This window comes from Pseudonaja textilis, chromosome 1, assembly GCF_049901715.1.
Source record: "Pseudonaja textilis isolate UNSWEBS1 chromosome 1, rPseTex1.2, whole genome shotgun sequence".
In the NCBI taxonomy this organism is placed as follows: domain Eukaryota; kingdom Metazoa; phylum Chordata; class Lepidosauria; order Squamata; family Elapidae; genus Pseudonaja; species Pseudonaja textilis.
The window spans coordinates 210,304,765-210,320,181 of record NC_141990.1 but is presented as its reverse complement, the minus strand read 5'-3'; the positions used below and the strand labels follow the sequence as shown (position 1 = coordinate 210,320,181).

The window sequence follows — 15,417 nt, the reverse complement described above, 5'->3', positions numbered from 1 at the left end:
TTTCTTAAACAGAAGTTGGACATTTGGTTTGGAGATGAGATTGACAGTATATATGTGTGTGTTGTGCTTTGTGAAAGCAGAATTTACTCTGTATATGTAATGTGACCAATACTAAGGTTATCCTGGTAGAAAATGACATTATCTCTGCACTGAATGGGTTCTTCCCATCACTGCTGCTGTACTCCCAGGCTGATGTTTTGCTAGTTGGCACTTGTCATTACTTATTCTTAAAAATTACTTTAAATAAAAGAAGTACATCAGCTTTCCTCAAAAGCTGTTGAGGCAATGAGTTAAAAATAGTGTTTGTGTGTGTGTATACACATAGACACGGAAGTAAAGAATGCGGGAAAATAGAACCACACATCAAGCAGTAAGAGACGGTAAAAATATAAGAGAGCAGATTGATCCGTTTGATCCATTTGTGTGTGCATAGCCATGCATGCATATGATGGATCAGCCGGCACACCAAAATAATATATGAGTTTTACCATTATGCCTTTTCAAGCTCTCCAGTACCATTAATAGCCTTAAGAGTGTTTTGTGTCAGAATCTGCCTTATTTGTCTCTAGAACAGATGCTTTTTTTTCCTCTTGGTTGTGCTTAATGTAGTGAATGGATGATTTAGGAGAATTCTACCTTTTGCCTGGCTGATAGATGCTTAAACGAGCATTACAAATCATTTAAAATAACCCTTTTTGCTTTACAAGCTGAAGTTCTGTCACTTCCAATAAATTTACGTGAGCTACAATTCACAGAATGTTGATTTTATGTTAAGATCTATTGCCTAGTGTTTTTAGACTGGCTGATTACTTACCAGCTTAGGCTTTTCTTTTTTTCAATACTTTTTATTCGCAGTGTTAAAATACAAACTCCAAGAAAGAAAAAAATACAATAACATATGTGTGTGTGTGTGTGTGTGTGTATGTATGTATGTGTGTGTGTATACACACACCCACACACCCACATACATACACACACCCACACATGTTTTCTTAAGTTTTTGCGGGTACTTACATGTATGGTATTCAGCTTTGTTCGGGTATTTTCCCACGTCATTATAGTTGTGCTTTTAAAGTTATGGCAACGTTTCGGCAGAATCTCATCTACCATCATCAGGCTTCTGTATTGTGTTCGTCTGTGAGTCAGACTTTCACAGCTGTTTCAGTTTTAAATTTGGGGCTAGCCTACTGCTGTGCCAGGATGGTTTTTTCTTCATCCTGATTGGTTGGGAGTCTTGGTCTGTGTTTATTGGTCTTGGAGTTTGCTGTGTTCTGCTTGATTGGTGTTTCTAATATCTTCTGTCTGTTTTGTGGCTTTTTTTGTCTTGGTTGGCTAGCAACATTGTGTTCCTGTATTGGAGGCTTTTAGTGCAGCTTGGCTCCGAGTAAATGGACGGCCATCATTTGTTAGGAAGCTAGGTTTCATCTGGGTGCCTGGTTGGGGTTTGTTTGAGTTGGAGGTATCAGGGGAGTTCTGTTTGTGCCCAGGTGTTTGCCTGGCTTGTGGTGTGGAGATTTTTTTGTTTGAGAGTGCAGGCTTCCAGATAATTGACAGTCTGGTGGAATCACCTCTTCTATTCATGCTTTCAGGTCTTTTTTCAATCTCTATGGCTTCTCTGATGATTCTGTGGCTGGGGTTTTCTATAGTGGCTAGGGTTTTGGTGCCATTGAAGTCGATGCTATGACTTGTGGCTTTCATGTGTTGGACTAGGGAGGAAGTGTGTTCCAGCTTTTTCACTGCATTTTTGTGTTCATCCAGGCGGGTACTTATTCTTCTATTGATCTGTCCAATGTATGTGGCAGGGCATGATGCACAGGGGACTTCACATATGCCTTGGTTTTCCAGATCAATTTTATCTTTGGGGTTTCTTAGGATGGCTGCTAATTTTCTGATTGTTTTGAAGGCAGTCTTGATGTGATGCCTTTGTAGTATCTTACTGATTTTGTCTGTAGTACCTCTTATGTAGGGCAGGACAGCTGTTCCATAGGTCTGTTCATCTTCTAGGTCTCCATTATGTCTCAGTGTGTTTTTGTGGATCAAGCCAGTGATTTTGCTTTTGTGGAAGCCGTTAGCTGTCAGTACTGTAGTCAGGGTGCATAGTTCAATCTTTATGTGTGTCTTGTCTGCCAGGCGTTTGGTTCTGGCGATTAGTGTTTTGGCCAGGGAGTTTATCTGTGCTGGGTGGTGGTGGGATTGGGCATTGAGGTAGCGGTTGGTGTGTGTCTTCTTCTGGTATATGGTGTGTCCTAGTGTGCCATCTGTTTTTTTGTAGTTTAGTACCGTATTTATCGGCGTATAACACGCACAGGCGTATAACACGCATTCCCTTTAAGAGGGAAATTTCAGGAAAAAAATATGCGGCGGGCGCAGCGCTGACATCATGTCACGATGCTGCGCCGCCGCTAGGCACTATTGGGAACGGGATCCCTTAAAGAGGATTCCGCTCCCTGGACATCGGCGTATAACACGCATACATCATTTGCCCCCTATTTTCAGGGGGAAAAAGTGCGTGTTATACGCCGATAAATACGGTACATCTAGAAATGGTAGTTGTTTGTTTGTTTCCGTTTCCATGGTGAATTTGATTTTGGGGTATGTGCTCTTTTGGTGTGTTAGGAAATTGTTTAGGTTTTCTTTTCCATGGGGCCGAATCACAAATGTGTCATCGATGTATCTTAACCATAGTTTGGGTTTGTGGGTGGCATTGGCTAGGGTTCTGGATTCGAATTCTTCCATAAACAGGTTTGCAATGACGGGTGACAGTGTTGATCCCATTGGGGCTCCTTCAATTTGCTTGTATCTTTGTCCTTTGTATATGAAATATGTGTTGGTTAAGCAGTGTTCTGCTAGTTCCATGAGGTGTTTGGGCGGTTGGTATTTATTTTTGATGATTTTGAGAGTTTATTTTATTGGGGCTTGAGTGAATAGTGAAACCACATCGAAACTTACAGGCAGATCTTCTTGCTCCACATGTAGATCTTTGATCATTTCCAAGAAGTGGTATGAGTTTTGTACATGTGAAGCTGCTGCTTCAGCGTGGGGTTGTAGCTGCTTTGCTAGGTATTTGGCTAGGTTTTGTAGTGGTGCTCCTCTGGAACTGACTATAGGTCTGAGGGGTATTAAGAAAGCATATATATATATATAAACAGATACAGCCAACTTCTTAGTCATTTCTTACCTTTTGATAACCTCTTGATAATTTAAAAGAGACTTGACTCAAAATAAGTCAGGGCTAGATATTTGAAGTTCTAATACAAATCCATTATAACCATTATGGGTGGTTTTCATAACAGAAAAAAGTTCCAGCCACTGTCTGATGCTTAGTCCCAAATTGGGGTATTGGAATTGGAATTGTAAACATTTTTAGATGGTTGAAAATACTTGATTTTACTAGCGGGTTTGTTTAGTAATTTGATGGAATATAGTATGACCTGCCTATAAAATTTAAATGATCTGCTTAAGATCGGGGAAACTGTAAAACCCATGGTGTAAACTAGCATTCCCCAAACTTTCAGGGTTGGCAGCCTGGTGGGGGATGGAGGTGGGTGGGAAGAAGGATCTTCTTTGTGCGAGGATCAGGCATGGGTGCCTGAGCATCCGGGTTCATTTGTGTGAATGGAGCTGAGAACTTTGGGGCTCGCACGAGTGGGCTGCTAATGCACTGGCCCACCACTCATGTGGCCCTCTTGCAAATAGGCCATGGCCCGGTAGTGGGCCATGACTCACAGGCTGGGGACACCTGGTGTAGATTAAGGATACAGTTTAGTAATTTACTGTTTTGGAAACAGATCTATGTAGGAACAATTACATTAAAAATGGATGCTCTTCTAAACCCAGGCACCCAGGGGAATGCCTGCTGAAATTAATAACCCATACAGTTGCTTTCTTAAATGGAATGTTTTTATTAGATCTTTTCTGAACATTGAAATATAGAAAGGGTGCTTTATCTATCTATCTACCTATCTACCTATCTACCTATCTACCTACCTACCTACCCACCCACCTACCTACCTACCCACCTACCCATCTATCTATCTATCTATCTATCTATCTATCTATCTATCTATCTATCTATCTATCTATCTATCTATCTATCTATCAATTATATGGCACATGTTAGCCAGGGAGCACCAAGGTGGCTGCCTGCCTCTGTGAAAGGAATTTTTTTGGTGTTATTTTTACCCGCGGGACACCCGAATGCTGGAAGGCAATCGGGGGAGGCTCCGATCTTATCCCTACGCGGTTTATTCGCTCACGAGAATTGAGCCGTAAAGTAGAAAAGGTGCTACTTTAATGATATAAAAACACGAAGGGAACAGTGGTGATCTGTGAAAAGAAAACATCCTGAACGCATGATTTAAAAACCCCTTTAACATCATGGATCAAAACAGTACCAAGGTGAACACAGACGTTCACTCCCGATAATCATCATTTGGCATAAGGAAAAGAACCGGATAACTGGAAAAAAAAATTATTTGTGCAAAATACTCTGCAATAACATTGGGTTCACTTATGGCAGCCTAGTGAGGATTTCCTTTGAACAGATGTGCTAGATACCTGGATTGTGACATATTCTAAGTCAGTTAGATGTAGCAATAATTACCCATGCCTTGCCTTGTTATAGCACATCTCAACTACTATGGTACAGGTAGTTCTCCGTTTATGACTATTTGCTTAACAACCATTCAAAGTTACAGCAGACCCCACCCAAAAAAGATTTTTTTTGCAGTGTCCTGAAATCACATGATAAGTAATTTACAATAAGTCTGCAAGAAACTGGCATTTACTTCTACTTTCCAGCAAAAACAACAAAAAAAAGGCCATAGTGAACAATTTTGGCTGGACTTAATGTCCTCATTGTTCTCTTAGCAACCACTGTGTTGGCTTAACAACAGCTGCATTGGTCAAACATGATTTTTTCAAACTGCTTTATGATTGTCATGATTTACAACCATAATTGCCAGGTTCAATTACAGTCGTAAATCAGGGACTACTTGTAGGAGACTGTCCTTAAAAGATATATGCTGGCTTGGGAATTCTGAGATTTGAAGTCCACTTATCTTAAAATTGTCAAAATAAGAACCCCTGATTTAGACATTTAAGTCTTAAATGATTTGGGAGCTATTTTACTTTTACTTTTAATCTGCATTTTGAAATTGTTTTCCTTGTGTTTTAATTTTTGTTTCAGCATCTTTGAATATTTGTTGGAGTTTGGGCTATGCATTAAATAAATTAAATACAACCAGTTGTGGTCTGCTACCTTTTTAACTTGCTTTTCTGAATTCTTGGTTTTTCACAGTATCAGCAACGCACAAAGAAACAAAGCAGTTTTTTACCCTCTACAACACACTGGATGATAAAAAGGTGTATTTGGAAAAAGAGGTAAATAAGTTTCGCAGTAATTTGGGAAAACACAAAGCCTGTTTTTGAGCTGGATAATATGAAATAACTCACCTAAGGCTGCAAATCCTACACCTGCTTATTTAGATCTAAAATATACTTTATGCTTGCTTAAAGTCTGCAGAGATTCTCCGTCATCCAGGTCATGGTTGTCCCAAAGGTGCTTTTTCAGAAAGCAACGGGACTTTTTTGTTTTTTCTTTTGAAGACATTTCGCTTCTCATCCAAGAAGCTTCTCCAGCTCTGACAGGATAGTAGAGAATGGAAGGATTTATACTCGTTTGCATCCTTTTAAAGGGTCTTTGAAGCACTTGAAGTTTTATCTATGTCCTTAGTGTCAACAGAGTAGTGCTCCTGGTTCCTGTAGTCTGCAATTTTTTTCACTTTTCCAATCCATTCCTTTTCCAATCCGTTCCAATCCATTTATACTTGCTTATTAACTAATTATATTGGGTACACTTGGAATTTGTAAAACAAACAACCCTTTGCTTAAAAATACTGTTCACGTTATGGATATAAAGACAGGTTCAGTAGTGTTGTGTCTCAGTGAATCAATATGCGACCGATGTCCACGGAATAGTAGAATTTGCTACGGTCAACTTGCTACAGCCAACTCGCTGCTGCCAATTTGCCACGGCTAACTCATGGTGGCCAGCTCACTTTGATCAACTCACCACAGGACAATTCACTGCGGCCGTTTCGCCATGGGACAGTTCAACTATTTTATTTAACTCATCATTTTAGTCATTGTCTATCCACTGCAGGATGAATGCCTCTTCCGCATGTATCCAACCAATGTGCTGCTGAGGTTTCTTTTGCCATTTGGGCCCGCAATACTTGCTGATGTTGTCGATCCCTCTCGTGTTAGGTTTCTTTCGTGGATGCTTTTTATCAAGTGGAATACATTCTATGACTGCCTTGGTCCACCTGCGATCAGTTCTTCTGGCTTTGTGACCAGCCTATTTCCATTTCCATTTAATTATTTAAAATAATTTAAAAATTTTTTTCATGTTTATCATTCACATCTCATTTTATTCCTCCTTTTGCATCCTTTCTTTAATTCTTCTATTTCACAATTTCTTCAGTATTATGTAACTTTTGTCCTGTGGCAACTTGGCTGTGATGAGGTGTCCTAGACCCAATGGCCACATGCTGATACAAGGGGGGATAAGAGGATACATCTAGATTATGCAATGTAATTGTACATCTTATGGTGCTGGGTAGGAATTCTATTTTTCCACATAGATTCTGTTTAATGTTGGTTTCTTCAGCCTTGGAAGCAGGAAGACGGAATACCGCCAAACATAATTTGTTTTATTTAGAATTTTTTTCAATTTGGTCAGTTTTAGCCTGTTCCACTAACTTATTAGGAGCTTAATCTGCTTTCGGTGTGATTCTGTTCTGAGGATGACTCAGTGAATCTAGTATTTTTTATTTAGTATTTTATTATTTTTAAAACATTGCAGCCTTATTGTCAGAATTCATTTTATTTCTTTTTAGCTTGTACCCCTCTGGCTATATAGCTGTATATACTCCCACACCTATGAACCTTTTGACTTGGTTTTTGAATTTCTTCTAGGTTATTTGGGAAAATAAGTGAGAAATTGTAGTATGCTATAGTAATGTTTATCTAAATATGTTATGTTATGTTTATCTAAATATCTGTGCTAGCTTGAACAAAATACAATAAATATCTGGATATTTTAGACTGCGGTAATCTAAATTTCCTGCCAGCACGCATTTTGTATAGTGCTGGAAATGTGATAGCTGGTAGCATTTGCATTTAATATACCAAGGTAAACACAAGCTGGTTCATGGATAAATATTCTTGCGATGATTGCAGGTATGCATAAATGAGCTATCAAGCATCACATCTCATTTTTTTACAAACCAGGATATGAAGAGTTCACATGCTCTTGTGCCAGTAATCATGTAAAAATTGCTTTTTAGCAAGTTTATTGCTTGAATGACTTTACAAAACTTTTTACACTTTATATTTTGGCTTTTTCAGGTTAATTTGCTTAATTCTGTTCATGATAACTTCCAGCAGTAAGTAGACTGATCACATTTTTTTCCCTTTGGGCTTAGCATAGTTTCATGACTTCTCATGTTCAGTTTCAATTTAAGAAACACTGGTAAAGCCTTTACATATACAGGAAAGTATCTCATACTATGAATTATAAAACTCTACCCAGAGTTTCTGTTGGTTGCCTTTTATCAAAGCTCTATAGAGAGCATTTTATCCTATTGCCTCTGTGTGTGGTTCAGGAGTTGTACAGAGGCGGAGAAAAGGGCACTCCAAAGAGTGATAAAAAGGGCACAAAAGATCAGCGGATGCTCTCTTCCCTCATTGGAGGATTTGTATTACATGGGATGTAGAAGGAAGATACAAAAGATCTTGAGAGACCCTTCACATCCAGGCCACTCGTTGTTTGAGATCCTACCATCAGGAAGACGATATAGAGTGCTGAAAGCCAGGACAAGTAGATTTAAACATAGCTTTTACCCAAGTGCTGTGATCAGGTTAAATGCAGAGTTATGAATCTGGTGGTCTTAACATATATATATATATCCTGGTTGTATAGTTTTTAACTGTTATTTGTTTTAATTTGTTTTACATTGTTATTTGTATATGTCCTTTGGTGTTGTTCAGTTGTATGTTGTGAAAGAGCACCTTATTTTGTTGTTCTCAGGTTCTGAGTACAATGACAATAAATTTTAAATTTTATCTTAGTTATAGTTGCTTGTGCAAAATATACTCCTGCTATTTTTCTCTGAGTTTTTAAACCGAATCAGTTCAGAGTAGTGGCCAACTAGATTAGTGCTGGCCTAGAAACCAGGAGATTGAATTTGAGTCTTGCTTAGGCACATAAAGGCAGCTGGGTGACCTTGGGCCAGTCACTCTCTCAGCCCACCCTACCTCACAGGGTTGTTGTTATGGGGAAAATAGGAGGGAGGAGTATTTGGTATGTTAGCCATCTTAAATATATAAATAATAAGGTAATTTATAAAGTAATCAAGGTAAAAAAAAATCTAATAAACAATACATATGCTATTTGTTGCATTCCAGGGAGAAATAGAAAATGGTCCTCTAAGTATTTGGTTTTTTGTTCTTGACTCCTGGCAGCTTGCAATCTCCCAGTTTCTAGCCTGGTGCCTTAACCACTATCCGAAACTGGCTTTCATGTATTTCTTGTGCTTTAGCACTATTCTTCTGAATCTAAGTTATTTATTTAGGGCACATAAATAAAATTGCTTGTCCCCAGGCAGCATGGCTGGAACTAATAACCATGTCAGTTTTGTACATCATCCAAGAAACCATAAAAGGTTGGTTTGCAGTTATACCATTTAAAGAAATGAGTCCCCTGGCATGTTTGCAACTAAACCATAATTGGTCGTGGTTGTGTTTGCAAACACACAGAGACTTTCGTTGAGAACAGAAAGATTTCATGGGGTTCCTGAGAGTGTTTGCCTGCCAGATTGTCTTGTTTTAGTAAGAGCTCTTTATGCTCATTGAACATGATTTGGAGCACTTGTTAAAACGGGGTCTCAAACTTAAATCATCACGAGTGCCACAGTGAGAACTACTTCCATTAACTGGAAGATTGCCACACTAAAGCCTCCTCATATTCCTAAATTGATACAAAAGACTTGGACAAGCAAAAAATAAAGAGAATGAAAAGTATCACAGCATACTGTTAATCATATAGTTATTAAATTAACAACAACAACAAAACCATTTCTTTGAAATAGAAACCTGATATCTGGGTGACCTGTCTCTCAACCCTAGGCAAAGACAAACCACTTTTGAAAATGTTGCTAAGAAAACTTCAGGAACCCTGCAGGCAGTTGCCAGAATTCAAGGTGGATGGATGGATGGATTGGGAAGGGAAGGGAAGGGAAGGGAAGGGAAGGGAAAGGAAGGAAGGAAGGGAAGGGAAGGGAAGGGAAGGGAAGGGAAGGGAAGGGAAGGAAGGAAGGAAGGAAGGAAGGAAGGAAGGAAGGAAGGAAGGAAGGAAGGAAGGAAGGAAGGGAAGGAAGGAAGGAAGGAAGGAAGGAAGGAAGGGAAGGAAGGAAGGAAATAACCCTGTAGGAAAACTATGCTTTGTCAAGTTTCCCAAATCTTGCCTTTTTCTTTTTTTGGTCTTTTCTTGACTAGAGTGATAGTTTTTCCCTTGGTTTCCTTTCTGTTCCCTTTTTTTGCTGGGCAGAAAAATCTTGCTTGCTTTTTGTCTTTCTAGTCCTTGCTCAAGACAGGGAGTAGTATGGAGGGATGGCCAGACTCCTCCTCTTCAACTACCTCTCCTCGTGGTTGCCCTGGTCTCCTGCTTATCCTCCCTGACCAAATTTCACTTCCTCCTTGTCTGTACCTGAAGGCATGACCTGCCATAGTCTGAGAACAGGAGATACTGGCCAGGATCAGCTTTGAGGTTTTCACTGTGAGACCACTTAACCATACCCTCCTAAGCTGGGATAGCTATTAAATGGGACTGAGACAAGTTATGGGAACCAGACCACTCCATACCCTGTAGCTCATCCTGGATATTCAGTACCTTTGCTTAGATATCATTTATCGGTAGGCGGTATCTCAATTTCTACAAAGAATTCTGGAGGGCTGCAAGGATTTGAAGGTTACGTTTGGCCATGATTTGTAGGTTTGAGAGCCTTAAACTTTCAGTACTGCTTTTCATAGATGCAAGATACTATTTCCAAATAGTGTTTTAATGAAACAAAGTCTACATCTTTCCTCTCATTCTAGGATGATTTATTATCATCCTAGAATCCATAAGCTTACAATAACTCCATTGACTATGAAGACCCAGTTTGGTATAATGGTTAAGGCATCAAGCTAGAAACCATGATTCTAGGCTTGCCTTAGGCACAAAGCCAGTCACTCACTCTCAGCCCTAGGAAGCAAGCAAAGGCAAACCACTTCTGAAAACCTTGCCAAGAAAACTGCAGGGACTTATCAAAGGCTGGAAAATAAGACTATATAAAAAGAGTAGAATGAACATATATGTATGCTATCCTTCTTTAACTGTATATTGCTGTAGAAAAATAAACTGGGCAAAAATGTAGCTTTTTTCACTTTCCCAGTCTCAATCTTCCTGTCCACCATGTCAAACATTTTCTTTTCCTTTCAGAGCCATGGCTTCCCCTAGTGCTCGAGACCAATTTCTGCGACAAATGGAACAGATTGTAGAAGGAATTAAACAGAACCGAATGAAGGTTAGATAGCCTTTTTCAGATATTTGATATGTGTGCATGTTTCCTTTTTTCAAATGTCAGTAGAATTGTTTGCTGGTACCCTTTCACTTCCTCTAAATATAAGCATAACTCAATGTGCTACAGAGAATTGAATTAGAGCAAACATTTTCAGAGAAGTCAATGGAAGGGTTAAGAGTTGTTCAACCACAGAAAATATTGCCTTGATTGGGGTAGCTGAGGCTGGATAGGGCCTATCAAAACTTTGACATTGAGGTAGGGGAATTCACCTTGGCAAAGGAATTGTAGATTCTTTTGGATGAGATAAGGGCTGTTCAATATTGCCTGTACCCTATATTATTTGAAGATGATATCTTGCTATAAATTAACAAACTGGATGATATTGCAAAGCATTTAGTTTTACTTAATCAATTTTAACTGTCATAGTTCAAAGCAACCAATGCTCAAATCAAGCACAATCTGTTGTGCTTTTCTCTGGCTAAACTTCATTTGATCCATTGTGGATTCAGATAGGAGAGAAATTGCCTATGAGAGAAGAATAAAAGTCCATTTGATCTAGATTTTCATATGAATATGGACCGTGAAAGTGGCGCCTCAGAGCTGTTCTAACTTCTGTTTTTTAAGCAGAAGGAGCAAGGAAAGTTACAACACAGGTAACAGAGTTAGGGTATTGAGGAGTTTATAGAACTTTATTATATGATCTTTCAGGGTATGCCTGTTTTCCCCATTTCCCTGTTTAAAGATTTATAGATTAAGGTGCTGTGGAACAAGGTAATTTGTTTGGGCGGGTGGGGGGGAGTACAGAGAAAAATCCCTGAAAGTTTATTTGTGTGTGTGTGTGTTATTGTGTGTGTGTGTATGTATATATAAATATATTTTTATATATTGCTTGATTTGGTGTAGTTACTGTGTGTTGAATAGTGTTGCATAGTGCCACCTGTCTTTTTTTTTTTCTTTTTCCTTACAACAGTTGGAGAGAAAAAAACAAGAAAACAAAATGAGAAGGGACCAATTAAATGATGAATATTTGGAATTACTAGAGAAGCAGAGGCTTTACTTCAAAACAGTCAAAGAATTTAAAGAGGTAAAAGAGGGATGTCGGTTATGGAACTGGTATAATTTATATTTTCTCTCCTAGAGTTCTAAGCAGCTTGCCACTCCAGGTACTGTACCGGGGTTTTAGAAAGGAAAGAACAATCAGCAATATGTGACAGCTGTGTAATAGACAATAATGCACAACCAAAACTTTATTCAAAGATCTCGGGTCATTCCTTAAACCAGGTTTCAATGGTTTTCACAATGGGTTAGGTTAATACGGTATGGTTATGCTACATGGAGGAACAGATATTGATTTACATATGATACATCATAGCTTGATAATATTTTAAAATAGGGTTGTTTTTCAGCAAAGGGTTTTTTTTTGATATCACCATATATTCTTTATCATTTGATGTCACATAAAACAGTCTTATGTAATCAGTGGAATTTAATTTGGTTGTTAAAAGCTGAAAGCAGTGTATGGGATTGTTAGGGTCACACATTATGACAGACCAGGACTTAGACTATTATTTGTTTGTTTGTTTGATTGATTGATTTCTATAGCCAGCCATCTCAACAAGTGACTTTTGGGTGGTTTTATTTCTTACCACAGGAGTCCCCAACCTGTGGGGCCACAGCCCAATACCAGGCTGCGGCCTATTCACAAGTGGGATGTGTGAGTGCCTGGCTGTTGTGCATGCAGAGCCCCACTCATGCGAGTGTTGCGGGGGCTTGTGGCCTCACTTGGATAAGCATCACTGGTTCGTAGCCTCACTCATGCAAGTGTCGCAGGCGATCGCAAACCTACTTGGCCGATCGGTCACAGAGGCTTGTGGCCCTACCTGTGCAAAGGTCGACCCCACTCACACGAGTGTCAAGGGCGCTCTCGGTCCTACTCACATGAGCACACATACATACACACCAACCTGTCCCACAAAACCATCCCCTTTTCCTCCCCTCCCACCTCCAGGCCACCATCCCAGAAAGGTTGGGAACTCTGCCTTATCATATCAGCCTGAACCCAAACCATTCTGACTTACAGATCATAGTTCATTATTTAGTGTGTTGTTGACCTCTGTCATCTTGGCTACTTGACAGAAACATGGATAGAAATCTACAGGTCTTGAGCATTTTTAGGACAGACACACCAATGCACACACACCAGAGTAGAAGACATAATGATGTCAAAGGAAAGGACAATTTTTTTTGACCCATTTCCCCCCCACCCCTTGTTTCATATGTTTAGAAAATGGAAGTGGGAGACCTCTGTGAAACAATGGATTCATTCCCACCCCTTTGAAAAGTAAAAAAAATGCAAACAAATGGGGTGGGAAGGCTGTGTATAGTGAATGGGTTGCCTATACTGGTGAAAACTAACCTAGATAGCATTGTTATTTAGGGCTACTGTGATTTTTTTAGAGAGTCTTTTACTTTTCAACATGATCCAAACAGGCCAAATTGATCCCCTTTCTATTCCTTCTACCTTTGACCTGTCAAATTCCCTTGCTTCAGGTTCTCATGTTTATGGAATTTGAATTCAAAGTAGGCAGCCATCTTGAAACTCTTAACAGTCACTTTTGAGAAGGAGCTTCCATTAACATGGTGTGAATTACATCTTTCTAATGGTGCCTGGGGTGGCAGGACTAGCATTGTTGTTTAGCCTAGATGTCTCTTTTTAAGTTTTGAAGCATCCACCTGTCTCTTTTGCATCAACAGGAATGCCGGAAAAATGAAATGCTTTTGTCGAAGCTGAAGGCCAGGGGTCCCTGAAGAACTTCAGGCCGAATTTTTCTTTTTTTGCTGTGATCAAGTTCATTATTCCTCACACATTTTTCAGTATTATTCAAAAATGTAATCCTCTCTCATTTTATCTTTGCACTAGTTAAGATTTCAGTTGCAATACACGGATCATGTTTGAAGCAGAGAATAAATCAGTAAAATGTAAAACAAAAACTTCTAACTTGTTTGGCCAACTTACCATATTGAAAAAAAGGGTTTACAGTGCTCTGTTTTGCCCTCTTGTGTTCACAAGGAGCAAAACTGAACCTGGAAATAATCCACATGTAAAGCAATGATCAAAAAGGAATTTGAAGCTTATCCCTCGAGGCAACTGTTACCATATGCATAGACATGTTTACTTCATAAAGTGGTAGTCAGGTTCCCTTTAGAGTCTGCAAGGCTCAAACAAGAACAATTTTATTTAGCCCAAATTGTAGCATTCAATTTCCATTCTGATGACATCTACAATAAATATCCTGTGTTGGAAATGCCCTATAAGCTAGTAGAGGTCACTTTTGGTATCATACTGGGGAAAGGGAGAAGTCCTACTGTGAGGGAATCATCTGCACATCTTCAGACACACACATATGTACACATCTTCACTGTGCGATTAGGATTTAATATTCCTGTATTGTCATCTGCCTTTCAACATTGGAATTTTGTTTTAAACAGTGTCCATCGATAATAGTGGAAACTGGTTTTGGACAATGCAAATTATTTGAAGGTGGGAAATTGCTTTGATCAACTTGTTTCAATAGGGAAGTCAAAAGATAGGGAATAGGGAGGAAGGATTTTAGCACATATTCAACCCCGTGGACTGGTTTCCTTTTGTCCATCTTCCATGTTTCACCTGTGTTTCAATCTATCCAACTTAAATTCTGTGCATTGCTTCTTGTAACATTGTGGAAAGTCATATAACCGTGAAATTGCTTTTGGAACAGTGGTGGGATTCAAAACTTTTTACTACCGATTTTGTGGGCGTGGCTTGGTGGGCGTAGCCATGTGACTGGGTAGGTGTGGCATTTTTTCTTTCTTTTTTGTAGCCACTGCCTCCACCTGTTTTGGGGGCCTTCTGGGCCTCAGGCAAGCCTCTGGAGGTGGGCCTTTTTGCTCCCAGGAAGCTCCCCTGGGGCTCAGGAAGAAAGAAGATGGAGTCTGGAGCAGCACCGCCCCTCACTCCTTTTTGGGGCCTTCTGGGCCTCAGGGGAGCCTCCTGGGGACGTTTTTGCTCCCAGAGGCTTCCCTGGGGCTCAGGAAGGCAAAGAATGAAGATGGGGCCTGTTCCCCTTCCTCCATTTTTTTGCCTTCCTGGGCCTCGGGGAATCCTCCTGGGCGAAGCAGTGAGACAGCTAGGAGTATCCGGCACAGCTGATCATATGAACAGATGATTGTCGGGAGTGGGAAAAAAAACCTTAAGGGGCGAGCGTCAGGAGGGCAAGGTAAGCGAGCATTGGGCGGGTGGGGCAAGCGAGCCAGTGACAACTGGGCGACCGGGTCAGGGTTGTGACCAGCCAGAACATACTACCGGTTCGGTGACCCACACCAAATCCTTGCTACTGGTTCACCTGAACCTATGCGAACTGGCTGAATACCACCACTGTTTTGGAAACTAGTGAAGATCTGCAGATTTTTAATATGTATTTATTTACTAAGCAAATGTATATCAATACTACGGGCAAAACATTCTACCACAGGCTGTATTACCAATATTCTTCAGTGAGAAAACTAATAAAACTGAAATCTCATTCAAATTGAGTTTGACTCTGAGTGACTCATGTCCATGACAAAGTAGTTGTTTTCCAGTGATTTTCTGAGATGTTTTTTTCCACCTTTTCAACCTATTCCTAGCTCTGGGATTCTATGAAATATTAACCAGATGAGATCCTGTTTAAATTTTTAGAAGATCCAAGGTCCACCAGGTGTTGCCACTCTTGATGTAGCTGAGAAATTAAAACAGAAAATCTATTAGCTGATT

The 15,417-nt window shown here is 39.8% G+C and overlaps 1 protein-coding gene across 2 annotated transcripts in view; it reads left to right on the top strand.

Moving 5' to 3' along the window:
• The window catches only part of CCDC93 (CCC complex scaffolding subunit CCDC93), a 40,116-nt gene extending 24,919 nt beyond the window's left edge, over positions 1-15,197 (top strand). For both annotated transcript variants that reach the window (XM_026714626.2, XM_026714625.2), the window contains 5 exons: positions 5,300-5,382; positions 7,411-7,448; positions 10,544-10,628; positions 11,596-11,709; positions 13,380-15,197. In XM_026714626.2, coding sequence (XP_026570411.1) covers positions 5,300-5,382; positions 7,411-7,448; positions 10,544-10,628; positions 11,596-11,709; positions 13,380-13,433 — 374 coding nt within the window. In that variant the 3' untranslated portion in view covers positions 13,434-15,197. The remainder of the gene's footprint in view (positions 1-5,299; positions 5,383-7,410; positions 7,449-10,543; positions 10,629-11,595; positions 11,710-13,379) is intronic.
• Positions 15,198-15,417: the final 220 nt, after the last annotated feature.